Source organism: Opisthocomus hoazin, chromosome 1, assembly GCF_030867145.1.
Source record: "Opisthocomus hoazin isolate bOpiHoa1 chromosome 1, bOpiHoa1.hap1, whole genome shotgun sequence".
In the NCBI taxonomy this organism is placed as follows: domain Eukaryota; kingdom Metazoa; phylum Chordata; class Aves; order Opisthocomiformes; family Opisthocomidae; genus Opisthocomus; species Opisthocomus hoazin.
Window position 1 is genome coordinate 157,173,055 of NC_134414.1, and position 15,066 is coordinate 157,188,120.

General features: G+C 43.5%; 1 protein-coding gene across 5 annotated transcripts in view; it reads left to right on the top strand.

Annotated features, from left to right (window-relative positions):
- The window catches only part of SCUBE1 (signal peptide, CUB domain and EGF like domain containing 1), a 218,334-nt gene that overhangs the window by 185,019 nt on the left and 18,249 nt on the right, over positions 1-15,066 (top strand). For 3 of the 5 annotated variants that reach the window (XM_075443399.1, XM_075443432.1, XM_075443418.1), the window contains 6 exons: positions 3,839-3,961; positions 6,803-6,922; positions 8,504-8,596; positions 10,139-10,255; positions 12,583-12,741; positions 13,789-13,992. In XM_075443399.1, the coding sequence (XP_075299514.1) occupies positions 3,839-3,961; positions 6,803-6,922; positions 8,504-8,596; positions 10,139-10,255; positions 12,583-12,741; positions 13,789-13,992 (816 nt within the window). The remainder of the gene's footprint in view (positions 1-3,838; positions 3,962-6,802; positions 6,923-8,503; positions 8,597-10,138; positions 10,256-12,582; positions 12,742-13,788; positions 13,993-15,066) is intronic. The other 2 variants (XM_075443410.1, XM_075443426.1) reach the window with 1 other exon arrangement.

Genomic DNA, 15,066 nt, shown 5'->3' on the forward strand with positions numbered 1-15,066 from the left:
AACTCATAATGGAAGACTGTGGGGTACCTTCCTCCCATCTTCAGTGGAGCTGCTTCAGCTCTTCAGCCGTTTTGGCATAACTGGAAATAATTGGAGCCGTGATCTTTGGTTATCCAGGAGAGGGATATTTTTTAAGTGCCTCATAGGGCAGTACTACCACAATGACAAAATTAGAGGTTCAACTTCTACTTGATCAAGGCAGGAGAATTTCAGAGCACTCAGATTAAGTCTAGTGTTTGCCAGAGGTATCACAGTAGAAGACTGCCTGCCACCGGCCTGGCTAACACACCCAGGTATTGCTGCGCTCTCCTGCCTGAACGTTTAATAAGTGGGGTAGGTTTTGATTGTGTTTAGAACACTGGTCAAAGGAGAGCAAAGGGGTTTTTTGAGGGATTTGTTAAGTGTATTAAACCCGAATTATGCTTTAACCAATTAGGTCAGCATTACACAAACAAATGTAAAAAGAGAAAATAATAATAAAACCTGAAAGCCCTGAGCCTAAATTACTTGTTAGAAAATACTGACCCAAAAGAAATTCTCCATGCTGTTTTTAAATGTCAAACTGAATGGGTTTGTTTAGTTAAAAGATGGTTAACAGTTAATTGCTTAATTATTCAAGATGCAAACTAAATAAAGCTTGCATCGTACTATAAACAAAGCCCTGACTTTAAGTCCACAAAAGCCGTGTATTCAGACCAGGTTCTTACCTGAGCCAGACTTAGCCCAGGGAAAGCGCGCGAGAGCAATTGCTGAGAACAGCGTTGGGCCCTAACAGCTCTGAATTTGTGGGGCTGGCATTGTGGTTTGTGCTGTGCAAACTGATGTAGGCGAGGCAGGTGCTAGCCCCTCACTTCTGCCCTAGTGCTGGGTTCTCGTGGTTTTGTAGTGTGAACGTGAGACACTGGTAACGATATTGCTGCCTGGCTTCTCTGTTGGAGAAAGGTGTAGGATATGTATGCTGGTATCTCTTGTACGGAGCAGGATAAGGAACAAATGAATTCACTGTATGGTAGAGGCAGGCAAGAAGAGAAATAGGAGTCCATCTAAGGAAAGGGTTTGAAAAAAGACTCCACTTGAGGGCAGTTCTGAAACCAAAATCAGAGCCTGAAAGTTTTGGGGAGCTGTGCTATGTGGGGTGTGGAGAGACCAATCTTCAATTTCACTGTTAATTCCTTAATGACTTAATGTATGTATTAATTTAGGGAAAGTCTTGAAGTCTTGGATTCAGCCTCAGTCTTTAAATAATCTTCAGCCTCAGCTCAGCATCAGTCAAGACTAAAGTAGGACCCAAATTTTAACTGGAAATGCTGTGCTGAACTTGAGGCAAAAAACATAACCAGATCTAAACCTCCTCCTCTTTTCCTTAATGGGCAGATCTAAAATCACAGCTCTGAATCCAGATTTGTCCAGGCCCCGATCTTTGCCACTCAGGCCTATCATTAGTTTTAGTCAGCCCTTGGAGAGCGATGTTTACAATGGAACAAATAACTTACCTTGGCTGCCATCCATGTGGCACTGAGCAGAAGTCAAAACTAGGGAGAAATAAAGAGAACCTTCAAAAAGATTTGGTGCAAGCTTGCCTCTTAGTAAGCTTTCTCTCCATCTTGCTTCCCCTCCACTAGTAATTAATAAACCATGTAGAAATGTCCTTGTTCTGGGCCTTCCATGCTGAGGGGCATTCCTTGTTGCTCTCTCTGGGATCCTTTTCATGCCATCTATTGTAATAAAAGTCATGTGTCATTAAGGGAACCTTTTAGGACAGTGTTAGTGCTTACACCACCTGTTTATGCAAAGGCCTGCTCGCAGTTTATATTGGCTTGTTAAGTGACTTCAGGAAAGTCAGGAGAATCTGCAGTGCCGTTCAACGCCATTGGGAATTTGGCTGCTTCTTCAGGAGCCTGGTTCTGGGCCGAGGTGCTTGTCAGTAAGAGCTCAGGTTTGAGCAGTTTGGCCACAGCTCAGTGGCAGGAGCACTGTGGACTAAATGTGTGTTTCAAAGTATGAGTTCACAAGTAGATCCCACTCAGCGTAAGCCTGACCACTGTGTACAAAATTTCCCAGAAAAAAACTTTTTTCTGGGACTATCTCCCTTGTTAGTTTTTGGAACTGCCGACGCAGGACCTCCAGAAGTCCTGACTCTGACCCAAAGATCATAACATTGCCTCAAAACATGCCTGTCGTGTTAGGATGTCTTTCTCTGTCTCTTTTGTGCACGTACTCCATGTTTTCTAGATTTTTGCTTAACCACACAGGCTAAAATCTTGCATCAGAAAAAGAAAGCCATTTCTGGATTCCATCAGCTGCCCCAGTAAATACTCCCATGTTCCCATCAAGTGTCCCAGGATGCCAGCGGAAGACTTGGCTGCTGTGTGTAAGCGTGCATTTGCTGACCAGCGCAGGGCCTGAGTGTGTGTCTGAGGCCGTTCCCTCACCAGCCCCTCCTCCTACCCATACCTCACCCTCTGGCTTCAGATGGGGTCACTGGACTCTGAAACTGGGGGCTGGGGAGAACTGGCTTGAACTCAGACTGTGTCCCTGCAGACCAGGTGGATTCACACAGTGCCACGCACGCGGCAGTCAGAGTTCAAGCCTGGGCTCAGACGTGGTTCAGAAAGGCAGTTAGACACTCAGCCTGTGAGCTTTTCTGGCCAGACCTCCCTTAGAAACCCATTAAGTGACAATGTTCCTCCTACAGTTACATTTTGAGGCCTATTGTGAAGCCAGAGTATTAGCAATTCCATATATCTCCTGTTGATTTGGTGTCATTCTGGCTCATCTGAGCGTATGTCAAATGGCACAACCTGCGTGCTGTGTGAAAGTCTGTTGCAGTAGCGTTGCCATTTCAGCAAGCAGATAGGTAGCTGCGATCAAAGGGAAAAAACCGCTTGTCGAGGTTAGTGCAGTGCCTAAAATAACGGGGCTGTGGTTCGCAACAAGCACTTTTAGATTATGGCTATACTAGTAAATTAGAGGGTCTGGAGCAGCAACGCGCAGCTGATGGTCCGCTGGTGCCGTAGGACAATTTTGGCTTGTGCCATCAAGTGCTGCAAACGTGCCTGAGCGTGATCCAGAGGTGAGTACATGGCAGCACAGCTCCTCTGCGCGTGGGGGATAAACATCCTTTCTGGTGGTGGGGAGACGAGAGGTCGGCCGTGTCGGCACAATTTAGCTAATTGCATAGGCTAAAATGGATATGCCTCGTGTTGACTAAATGCTTTCCTAATGTATCAAAAGTTGAAAGATTTTATGTGGAATATCAGTGATAACATATCCAGTAGTTGCTTTGCCTTCTTGCAAGCTTTTTACCTGTCATTTTTATTTGAGGAGGAGAAGACTAAATAAACAACACTTCAGCTGCTAGGATCCTGTCAAATACAGAGTTTGCTCCTTCATCGGAATCATTTCTAGAAGCAAACTCTGTGACTCACTACGGAGAATTTATCTCCCTGCTAGGCAAAAGTTATCTTCCCTCACAGATGTTTATGCCTTTGACATTTTTCCATATAATGCAATATACATGATTGTCCAGATGCTGCAGAGACTTTCCAGCATGTTTTGTATCTTGTGAGTACTTCCAAGAATTTCGGTGTAACTAATGCTGGCAAGTAAATTGTATCGTATGCGTAAATCCTTGAAAAAGTAGGAGCTATACATGTGTCTAAGGACAAACACATGCAATATGCACTAAAATTGTGAGGATTGTCTGCATTTATACATGTTTATATAGATCTAAATACAAAGATAGTAGAAACATATCCTTACGCACATAATATCTTAATGCACAGTATACATGAGCACATAGGATTAATACTCTTCTCAACTTTAATGACATTTTCAGATATTGATGAGTGCAGCATCAGCAATGGTAGCTGTGACTACGACTGTCTGAATACCATGGGGAGCTATGAGTGTGTCTGTCCACCTGGAAAGAAACTGCACTGGAATAAAAAGGACTGTGTTGGTGAGTGTGGGAGGCTGACTCGGAGGTGACTGTGGGGATGCTTCTGTTCTCCAGGAGGGTGGAAAAGCCCATGGTTTTCGCTGAGGGATGCTGCATTTTCACGATATAGATCCCCAAATTCATTTTCTAAACTCAGATAATAACTGATCCTATGGAGTTCTGTGGGCTAGGATGTAACTGCAGATGGGTCAGAGAATGGGCAATATGCTGGATTTTGCTTGTGTTGGTTTGTTTTTAACCATGAATAACTTCTCATAGATACATTTGGGGCTGATGCCTAATGCCTAACTGGGAACAAGACAGAAAAAGAAAGGAGGGGACCTCACTTAAGGGAGTCTCTGCACATACTGAGGGAAAGCACGGTGGTCTGGAGTAGAGAGCGCCACACTGGCCCCTTGCATGACCATGCAATTGTGGGATTTTTTTACTTACATGGATACAGCAGTATGGAAAGCACTTTATAACGAAGGTGGGGTGGGGTGGCGAATGAGTATCTCAAGTTGGGTTTCAGCCTTTGCCACTGACTTTCTTCCCAACCACAACTAAGTGCTTCATTTTTCCTGCTTACCTTTGCGTATATTACCTTCCCTGCTATATAGAGAACTGCAGGAGCATGGAATAGTTAACTCGGATTTTTTTAGTTATCCACTAGGTTCCCCTTGCAATGTATCAGTTAGTCCTCTGGGAAGGAGTTTGTAAATTAACAGCAGGGACTAAAATTTTTTGAGGTCTGGTGTATAGTTAGACCACAAAAGTTTTGTACTATATTCCCTGTCAACCTACTAAGAATGCTGTTCCCATGGTAAGAGGCTGTATTGAAAATAATCTCCTACCTGTAATACTGAGTCGGAAGGTGGAAAATAGAACACCCTTCTCTATTGATATACACAGTTTTATTTTATTATTTTAATGAGGTTTAAGATGAGTGTCATCTCCCTGCTGATCGCCTGCCTTTATTACCAATATTGGTTAGAGGAAACTGTGTTCCATATTGTTGTAAAAGGAGAATGATGTTTAGCGATCCTGAATGCCGCATTATTTGGAGACATTTGCAGTAACAAAATCCTCTTTTGCTCAGCAATGACACTTTGTGCTTGCGTTGTCTCCTCAGTCCAAGGAAATTATTTCTTTAAAACCATCACCAAAGCAACATAAAAGACCTTAGGAGGGAGACAAGCGGAGGATGATTATTCCTATATTTGAGATGTGAACATCAGGTGTGTTTAAGGGACTAGCATATATCTCTATTTAACCAGCAGTGAGGCCAGGAACATGAACCAGCTGGTGGCTGCTGGGACTCTTCCTCCGCACTCAAGCCAAGCCAGGCAAGGCTCATTCCAGCTACCACATTTGAATTGGCCTGTTCCGTCCCAGCTTTACTGGGCTCTTCCCAAACCCTGGCAGACCCAAACCAGCCTGGCTGCTGCAGTTCTGATCTCCCCCCTACATTGGTGCGGTTCAGTGGTGAGCTGACAGGTAGGAAAAATGACGTTTGCAGTAGCGCAGTCAGCCATGAGCAAAAGAAGAGCCAGCCCAGTCCATCTCGTAAGGCAAGCATGTTTGGAAGACGTAGCAAGGAACAGTCGGACAAAATGCAAATGTTCCTGAACAGGCGTTTGTATGGGGCTGAAGCAAGAGCTGCTCTGCAGACTCCCTGCTGAGATTTAACCAGCTGATGCGGTGTGAAATATCTGCTTGAGGAGACGCCCAGCTGCAGTCGGCCAGCAGTCAGCGCAGAGGTTCAGTCTCTGGGGGAAGGGAGCGAAGCAGTGAGGCTCCCTCAGTGCGGGTAGGGACAGCACCTGCTGGCTGCAGCCAAGGGCGAACCTCTTCGTTCGCGTGGAGAAAGATGTGCTCAAGTAACACTTCAGTCCCAAAAGACATCAAAATAAAACAAAGGCAGGATTATAATTAGCAGCGGCATACCATCATCTCAGGGTGAAGCATAGAGACTGGTCCAACAATTCATAACAACTTTATGTATTTTCGGCTAAAACACAGACAGTCCTGTACCCAAACACGAAGAGCAGCTTGTGAGACCTGCAGGATGCTCTGTCTTCATCCTGCCACCAAGCCAAGAGGAGAAGCTGGATATTTCCATTGCACGAGCTCCAACGTGCCTCATGCGGCTGGCGCCGATGAGAAATGGCTCATGTCTATGTGTGTGTCGCGGTGTACCTCCAAGCATTGCTCAGGGCATTTCGTCAGCAGATGAAAGGACCAGTGGGACTATCTATCTCCATCCCAGCATGTCCTGCCTCACCTCTGCCTGGCTGGGAAGTTTGCTACTGCCAGCAGATTGAGCGTGGAGCTGAAATTAAGAAGTCTGCAAGAAGTGGAGGGAGAAGTGGAAAATACCATTTTAGCAGTCATGTAAATAAACAGATATTTGCGAGGGTGACTCCTGTGCATGGTGTGGTAGTTGGCCTTTTAAACCGGAGAGCTGTGCCTCCAAAAGCGGGGAGAGGACACCTTGGGTCTTTAGTATGACCTGTTGCTTGTGTGATCAAGTTGCGCACAGAGGATTGTGCTCGTAATTAAAGGACACCTCCCTTCCAGAGCGCAGAGCTGCACCTGAACAGTTGCGAAGAGAAGAATAGGAGGGAAAGACTGATCGAGAGTTTAGGTCTGAAAATGTGAAGGAGTTTCATTTTGAAGCCCAAGTTCAAGATCCAGATGCAGATCCTCTCTCCCTGATATATCGTTTCAGAAATGCCTGAGCCTGTGATTTTGCTTTGTTGCCACTTCAGCCTTTCTTCACCACTGTATGCAGGTGGATGCACAAGGTCCTGGGTCGGGCGGTGTCTGATTTTTTTCATTTCTCTTTTTCTTTCTTCTCAGAGATGGTGAAATGTCTCCCAAATGCCAAACCAGCTCCAAAGGCTCAGCTAGCGTGCAGTAAGACAGGAGGCATAGAGAGCTGCTTCCTGTCCTGCCCATCCAATACTCTTTTTGTTCCAGGTTTGTACAAAATATTTGTCCTCCTAAGTCTAGAATGCAACCTGATGATTTTTCTCTGCTAATGTATTCATGATCCTTGTGTCTAGTTTTGTTATGGGCAATGGTAAATGAGCAAAAACAACGTTATAAATTAAATTGGCCCAGACATGCCCATGACGTGAACATGACGAGAAGAGCCGATTGTCAGTTACATTAGAGGTTTGGCTCCTCGTTGTTTAATTTGAGGTGTTATTTGTGGGGGCAAGGAAATTCTAAAACCTGAGAGACACATCTACTTTAGCCAGGATGGTGCAAAAGAAAAATTTTAATGTATTGAATTGCTATGTCAAAAGTGAGGGGGGAAAAAATGAAGTTTGATTTCAGTGAATTCCTGCTAATTTTTAGTACCGTGTTTTTCAGCTTGAGTAGAGTCCCCTGAGCCCGTCCAGGACTCTGCATCACGGCCTGAAATACCATGTATTTGTGTGTTTGAGCAGGAGCAGAAACGAATCCCAAAGTGGAGGGTTCCCCGGAGAGGAGCTCAGCTTAGTGAGCAGAATGTGAGGCAGGAGCAGAGGGGGAGGAGTGGGAGGTGCTGGGCAGTTGAATGCTGCGGCTGCCACAGCATGATCAAGCTCCCACGTCAGCCAGGTTAGCATAAAACTGCCATTGGCGGAGCCCGTGGAGCAAAGGATGACCTAGCAACAGCTTGAAGCCTGTCTGCCTGCGTCATACGAGATAAGTGCAGCTGAATCTGCCTCAGGAGGCTGTATGGAAAAAACATCGCTCTGTTATTAGTTGCTGGCAGTTGCTGGTTTTTAATAAATTTTGTTGGTGATCGTTCAGCTGAGTGTTATTTATAGAAACTCAGGCATCTCATCCCCCCCTCGGCCCCCGTTTTTTTGATCATTCGCTACAGGTAGTTGTCATCTCCACAGTTTTGCAGGGCAGGTGGGGCAGGGGGATGCTGTTACCTTGTCATGTATGTTCTGGTTCTGACACAGGACTATTTTGCACAAGGCTGTCTACTTTTCATGTTAGTCCTGGCATAGTATGCAGTAGAGCTCTTCACACTTTGTTTTTAGTTTAGCAGAGGTTACTGGAACCATGCATTTATCTAATTTGCATGCACCAACACAGGGTTTTATCTGCGCAGTATGTAAACCCTGGTATGGTTCTGTTCTTCTTCTGTTTCTGCCAATAAATTCTGCCAGAGTCTGAAGCTAAAATTATTACTAAAGTACATGGTTTATTTTTTAAATTCTAGAGATGATCAAAGCGCAAGGACTCTGCCATAGATAAGCATAAAATATTTAATATTTTTGCACCATGGAATTATTTACAGATAACGTCATGCCAAATTGTTTATGAGATGTAACATTTCAGTGCTGGAAGAAACAAAACTTGTAGTCACTGCTGTGAAGCAGTAGCCTTCAGCAAACTATTTTAGCCATTTAAAATGCAAGTTCAGCGCTTAAAATGTCTCGTTATTTAGCAGCGTTGTTTGTTCACGCACCGCGCAGTACTGCTGGGGGTGATGAGGGGGGCAGCTGCTTTGTGAGGCTGTTGCCACACGTGCTGACTCTGCGTTCTGCCCCGCAGATTCGGAGAACAGCTACACGCTGAGCTGTGGTGTTCCTGTCCAGCAAGGCAAGGCTCAGCAGAAACGCAATGCGACCCTGCCCAGCTGCGCAGGTAGGTGCTCTCCTGCTGGCTGGGGCCTTGGTGTCTAGGAGGTGGGTGATCGAGGTCCCCCGGACCATTTGGGAGTTGCAAGACAGACAGCTCTCAAGTTGCACGAGGCCGGAATGAAGGCAGCCTGTGTCTCATGATGCGCACACTCGCTTTTCTGCAGCCTCTCCTTGAGGGCTGGAATGTGCTTAGCTGCCCTCCAGTGTGGCATCGTGTCGGTAGGTCAGCACAGGAGCAGTGGAGGCTGGAGGTATGTTCAATAAGGACAAATATTTACAATCATTTACTTTCCGTAGTCCAGAAAGGCAATAGCGAGCATATCAAAATGGCATTTCTTCCCAGACTTGGAAGTGAGCCAGAGGGACCTATCAGCAGCAGAAGAGCAGAAGGCTACAGTGGGTCCCAGCCCTCACCTGCAAAGTCCTGCCTTAGGAGCACAGATCCTCCTGTTGGGGATTGCCAATAAAAAGGTTATGAGACTTTTATAAGCACATATTGCATTTCATTCACCTTATTCTCAGAAATGGCTGGATTATTTTTGCAGAGACATTTCACAATGTGTCTTAAAGCCGATACTCAGCATAAAAAAAAGTTCAGCTCAAAATGGTTGAAGTCTGGCAAAATTAGAAGCAGCTGAAACAGCATCCAGCAGCAGGAAGTGTCAGCCCACTTTACGTACCATTACCTGCTGTACTTCTCTCCGATCTGCCGGTTCTCTAACCGCGTATTTTTTACATATTTGAGATGCATTAGGAGGTACGGTGCTGTGGAGTGGGGTGGCACGGCAGCAGATGTGGCCGCCCGTGGCACAGGGGCAGGCTACCTCCATGGAACTGGTTTGGTGAGGCCCTCCCAAGGAAAGAGGGACCCCGGCTGCAGGACCACCCTCCGTCTGCCCCGGGTCCCTTGGGCAGAGCGCAGTGGCTGGCAGGTGACGGGCCAGGCCCAGCCTTTTCCACCGTGGACTTTGTGAGGAAGTCAGCCAGCAGCTATTTTTTCTAAGCAGTGCATGGCTGTATAACAGCCTTTAAAGTCACGAGATGTAACTCACTTGGGTTTAAAGCTGAAGAATAAAGCTTACAAGCCATAGACCACAGTCAAATAAAGGTGTTTCCTTTGGACGGTTTTCAAGTGCCAACAGTGTAGCTCCACTAAGTTAATCATAGTCCTGGTTGGCGTTAGCAAGAGCAGAACTACAGCCAACTAACATGGGAAGTCACAGACAAAGAGTCAGGTAGGAATCGACCTTTTTCATAGTAAGAGACAAATTCACCCAAATTCCAAGATGTGCAGGCCTGCTGGAGGGGAAGCGCATGTGCAGTGTGTGTGATACTAGCAAATTCATTCATCTTTGTGGGCTCAAGAGTAAGTGCTTACGCGAAAACATGAACTTACGGAAATGGATCCTCTCGTACACGGTCTATAACTCTTGGGCTGTCTCTTTTCTACGTTGCATGAAGACTTTCAAGTCTGTTTTTAAAAATAAGTTTCAGACTTCATTTCATCTGCATCCCAAATGATAGCTTTTTTACTTTACATCAACAGATTCATTAGCCCCTCCAATCAAACAGAAAGCTCGTTTTAAAATCAAAGATGCAAAGTGCCATTTACGGCCTCGCAGCAAAGAAAAAATGAAAGATTCTGGGAAGCAAGCTGGTTTAGGTATGTGGCTCTAATGTTTTGTTTGTTTGCTTGCTGGTTTGTGTATTTTGTTTTCACACTGCAGACAGAAAATAAATTTCAGTTCAGACCAAGGTTCACACTCTAGCTTAGCAGTTCCTTGGATTTGGATCGGACAGTGCTGAAATGTCACCAGTTGCTTTGAAAAAATCTTTGTTCAAAACTGTATGAGGTTGGCATTAAGCTGATCCTTTTTCTGATATTATTAATGGCAGAAATACCCTGAGACAAAAAGCTATGACCAATGCAAAGTTACATGAAACAGTGTCAGTTTGGTTTGGTTTAGTTTTCCCAAATGACATTTATAAAAGAAAACAAAAGCTATTGTTTATTTCCTTTATGCTGGATTAGTATGCCATTGCAGTAGCAAAGACAGCCCCTAAGCAGGAAAGTTATAATCAAGATCTGATGTTACACAGCCTTAGATCTTTTGTTATGTCGGAGTGAGTAGTTATGATGTTAGAAAAGATATTTAGCTGGTTTAGACATAATTACCAAAAATCTGAAACAAAAAAACACTTTGTGTCAGGCTGAATCAAAGTAATTTAATGTTTTTAAAAGTCAGTATGACTAGGTATGGGGTTTTATTATTATTAGTTTTGGACATAAGTTTTAAAGCTGAACAAAGAGATTTTAAATGAGGTATGTGTGTAACATCTTCATGACATTTATTTCTTGTCCTCCATCCCCTTGATATCATGACAGGGACAATTAAAGAGTGTTTGGGTGTTATTGTTGTGCATTTCCACAGCTTGAAATATTTGGAGTTCATCTAAATTTCATATTAACTCAATATTTTCCAGATTTTAATACACAGTATAGGTGTAATTGCAAGAGCTCATATTGTTGCTTAAGGCAACTTAGCAGCTTACAGCAAATGTCTGCTGGTGATACATTCTCTGTTGTGAGTCTGTCTTACCACCACTGTTGCTAGTGAGTGAGGAGTCATATATGAGCCCTGAAGAGAGAAGTGTAAAAATAGCTGTCCTGAAAAAATGCTAATGGTTTAAAGATTTAATTTTTGAATTTTAAATTCATATTTTCTCTTAACCCTGCAGTCTAGACTTTTATCTCCCTAATTTTCCAAGTATTGGCTTAAAACAAGTCTCAGCTGTCAAGATGCTTACGTTGTCCTTATGTATTGTCTTCTTTTAGTAAGATGTGATTATCAATTTCATTTTTAAAGTCATAGAAGTTGATTTTTTTGGTCCATACGGTCACCACGGGAGTGTATTTCTTGGGTGCTTTTCCTTGACCTTTGCTTACTTTGCTTTGTGCTTGTTACGTCACCTGAACTTCTGGGTCTAACTGTAAGATTATATCATACAACCACACACTTGGAATGAAACGCTTCTGGTGGCTGGAGTGCTAGAAATTTCTCCCTGACCTGGAAGGTTCATCACCTATCACAAAAAGGATATTTTTCATACAGATTTCTTTATATAGGGAGAGGATACTTAGGTGTTTGTGTCCCAATGGATGGTGCCCTTTCTCGTCAGTGGTTATACATAATTGATGAGGACATGTAGTTCCTCTGGCTTGTGACAGGATGAGAGGAAACAGCCTCAGGTTGTGCCAGGGGAGGGTTAGAGTGTATATTAGGAAAAATTTCTTCACCAAAATGGTTATCAAGCATTGGAACAGGCTGCCCAGGGAAGTGGGTGAGGCACCATCGCTGGAGATATTTAAAAGATGTGTAGGTGTGGTGCTTAAGGACATGGTTTAGTGGTGAAATTGGTGGTGTTAGGTTAACAGCTGGACTTGATGAAGTTAAAGGTCTTTTCCAACCTCAAAAATCCTATGATTTCCCCTCAGATAAAGCCTTCCAATATATTTTCATAACCACCCAATCAAAGACTTTTAAAACCTTGGATACCCGGTGACTGTCATTGCTGAAAGAGATGGAATACAAGCTAGTGGTTTGTAGAGGCCCACGCTCACATGAATTTACGAAAATTGACTCTCTTGCTTTTTTAACCATCAAATGACTGTATAAAGGATTGCTGATCTTAACTAATTTCTGTAAAGAGCTTTCTAACCCTTATGCAGAAAAGAGACAGGAAATTATAGGCATTAGAGATACCACTATGCAGCTGAGCATCACCACACTGCATTTTTGCCCCCTGCATTCACTAGCAAAATGAGCCAACCCAAAACTGCGCAGAGAAGGAGGTGTCTAGCAACACATGTGAAGTGTTACGAAGCCTGTCACTGCATTCCTGATAACCCAGCTGAGATATTGCTTATTAGCCTGGCACTTGCTGCTTTGCTACTTGATTTCTTTTCTATGTTGCTTCTCTTATGCAAAGGAGGTCAATTCCCTTGTACAGACAACTGCCACGTGACCTTCGTGAATCTCAAGTGCGATTCCTCCAAGAAAAAGCGCCGAGGCCGCAAGTCACCATCAAAAGAAGTGTCCCATATCACCGCAGAGTTTGAAGTGGAGATGAAGTCAGAAGAAGTCTCAGGTTTGTGAAAGATCTGTTTGTGGAGAGAAATCAGAATTCACATCTTCGGTGTGTTGTTAGAATCTCTTTGATGCTATTTCATTATGCTGCCATGCAAACCTTTTAGCACAATCCTCATCCAAAAGCCTTTCCAAACTCAAAGATTCAGAGATGTAGTTGAAAGGAATTGGGTATGAAATTAATCCAAAGGAACAAAGATTGAACCTGCAGCAAAATTCCTTCAAAGCCTCGAGTTAAGTCATGTACTTTAATTTAGTCTGATTTCTTTAAACAGCAGAAGTGCTAATTGATGCACAGAGAAGATAAGGATTAGGTAGAAGTTCTGGAACAACGACAATAACAATATCCTCCAAAATGTAAGTTGCTGAAACTTCAGTCTGAGAATCAAACATTTTTATCGCACATTTGGAAAATTCATGTTTTCATAACAAACTTCAGGAAGAAGAAGTATTGCTTGAAGTTATTCATGAGATGGATATAAAATCCAGCCAAAGAAAATGTGAGCTGAATTCTATAAATAAGTCAGTCCTTAAAAGCAGGTTTCTTAACCTTGAGGGGTACCTTACTAGCCAAGTAATTCAAACAGTAATCGTGCCAGAAAGCACCTACCTTTGTGTCACACAGGTATGTTGATCAGGGAAGTGGGAAGAATTCCTAATCAACTGAGCAAAGCACAGGCAGAGGAAATTCAGAAACATTAGTGGTGTCAGACTGAACACCTATGTGGAAGTACAACGCAGTGGGATTGATGCTTTCTGCAGCCCTCTCCGTGTGCACTCAGTACAACCAGATTGCTTAAAGCTAGAGATATCAGCACTCAGTGTGCACTTACAGGCCATGAAACTCTTTGATGGACATCAGCGTACTATCTTGTCCCTTTAGAAGGCCTGATTTTAAATACAGTGATCTGCTTCTACAATTTATGTGGAGAAGACAGTGAAGCAAACAGAGGTGTCGTAGTGCGATGCAGGCTAAGCTTTTTGTTAAGCACCTCTTTTTAAACATGAATCTCAATTGCTTCTAGTTTTGTTATCATTTCCCATCTAGACACCTGTAACATTGACTGTGTTCGGAAAAGGATGGAGCAGAAGCTGCAAACTGCAATCAAATCATTGAGGAAATCTATTAATAAACAGCAATTTTACATTCAGTTTTCTGGGACAGAATATGAAGTGGCTCAGAAGCCAGCTAAAGCTACTGAAGGGCATGAAGCTTGCAGTACAGGGCAAGTGCTGCAGGATGGAAAATGCGGTAAGTCCCAACAACATTATTCAGCCATATCCCCAAAAACACAACATCCAAAATGGCCTCAAGTTGTGCCAGGGGAGGTTTAGATTGGATATGAGGAAAAATTTCTTTACTGAAGGAGTGGTCAGGCATTGGAACAGGCTGCCCAGGGAGGTGATGGCGTCACCATCCCTGAGGTGTTCAAAAAACGTGTGGATGTGTTACTTCGGGACACGGTTTAGCAGGCATGGTGGTGTTGGGTTGACGGTTGGACTTGATGTTCTTAGAGGTCTTTTCCAACCTTAATGATTCTATGATTCTGCGATAAAATTAACTTGTCCCTTGTGAGACAGGCAGGAAATCTATGAGATAACAGATGATTTAGATCTCCTCAGCATATGTGCATGGACCACTGACGCTTCATACGACTTTGAAGGGAGTTCATGAAATGATTGCAGGAAAACAAAAGGAGCGTATAAATGCATACATTCCCATGCTGTCAGCTGGTATGTATCAAGGCCTGCCACAAGGCAATGCTGGCAGTTAGTTCCCCGTTGCTCCCAGCATCTTATGAAAACATAATTACAATTCTGTCAGACAATAAAATGGTGTTTGCCTAGATGCTGTGTACTTAGTTTTATATCACCTCTCTCACTCATGAATAATCCGTGACCCATGGATGTATTTATATTTAACACTCAAGAAGAGCAAGAAATAATGAATCTATGGAAATCTATTTCAACTTTATGTAAAATACCTAATTTCTTTAAGCCTTTTCCCAGGTTGTCAGGCTCTAGTGCTTTACTGGGGGCAAGGTGCTAGCACAAACCTATTAATGGCAGTTCTCAGCACTGCAAGCTTTCTAATCACTTAGAGTCGTCTTTTCAAAATCAGCATACCTATTTTCCCAGCTTCTTTTAGACACCAAGTGATTTACAAGCAAAAGAAATAGTTACGTGCAGATCTAATAGGTGCCTCTAATGAGCTGATTCAGAGGCTGTTTTAGAAACTGTATTGAAAGACTGTTGCTGTTAGAGTCTAGAAACCCATACATTTTAACTACCTATATCCAGCAGAAAAAAATGTTTAATGCAGTTC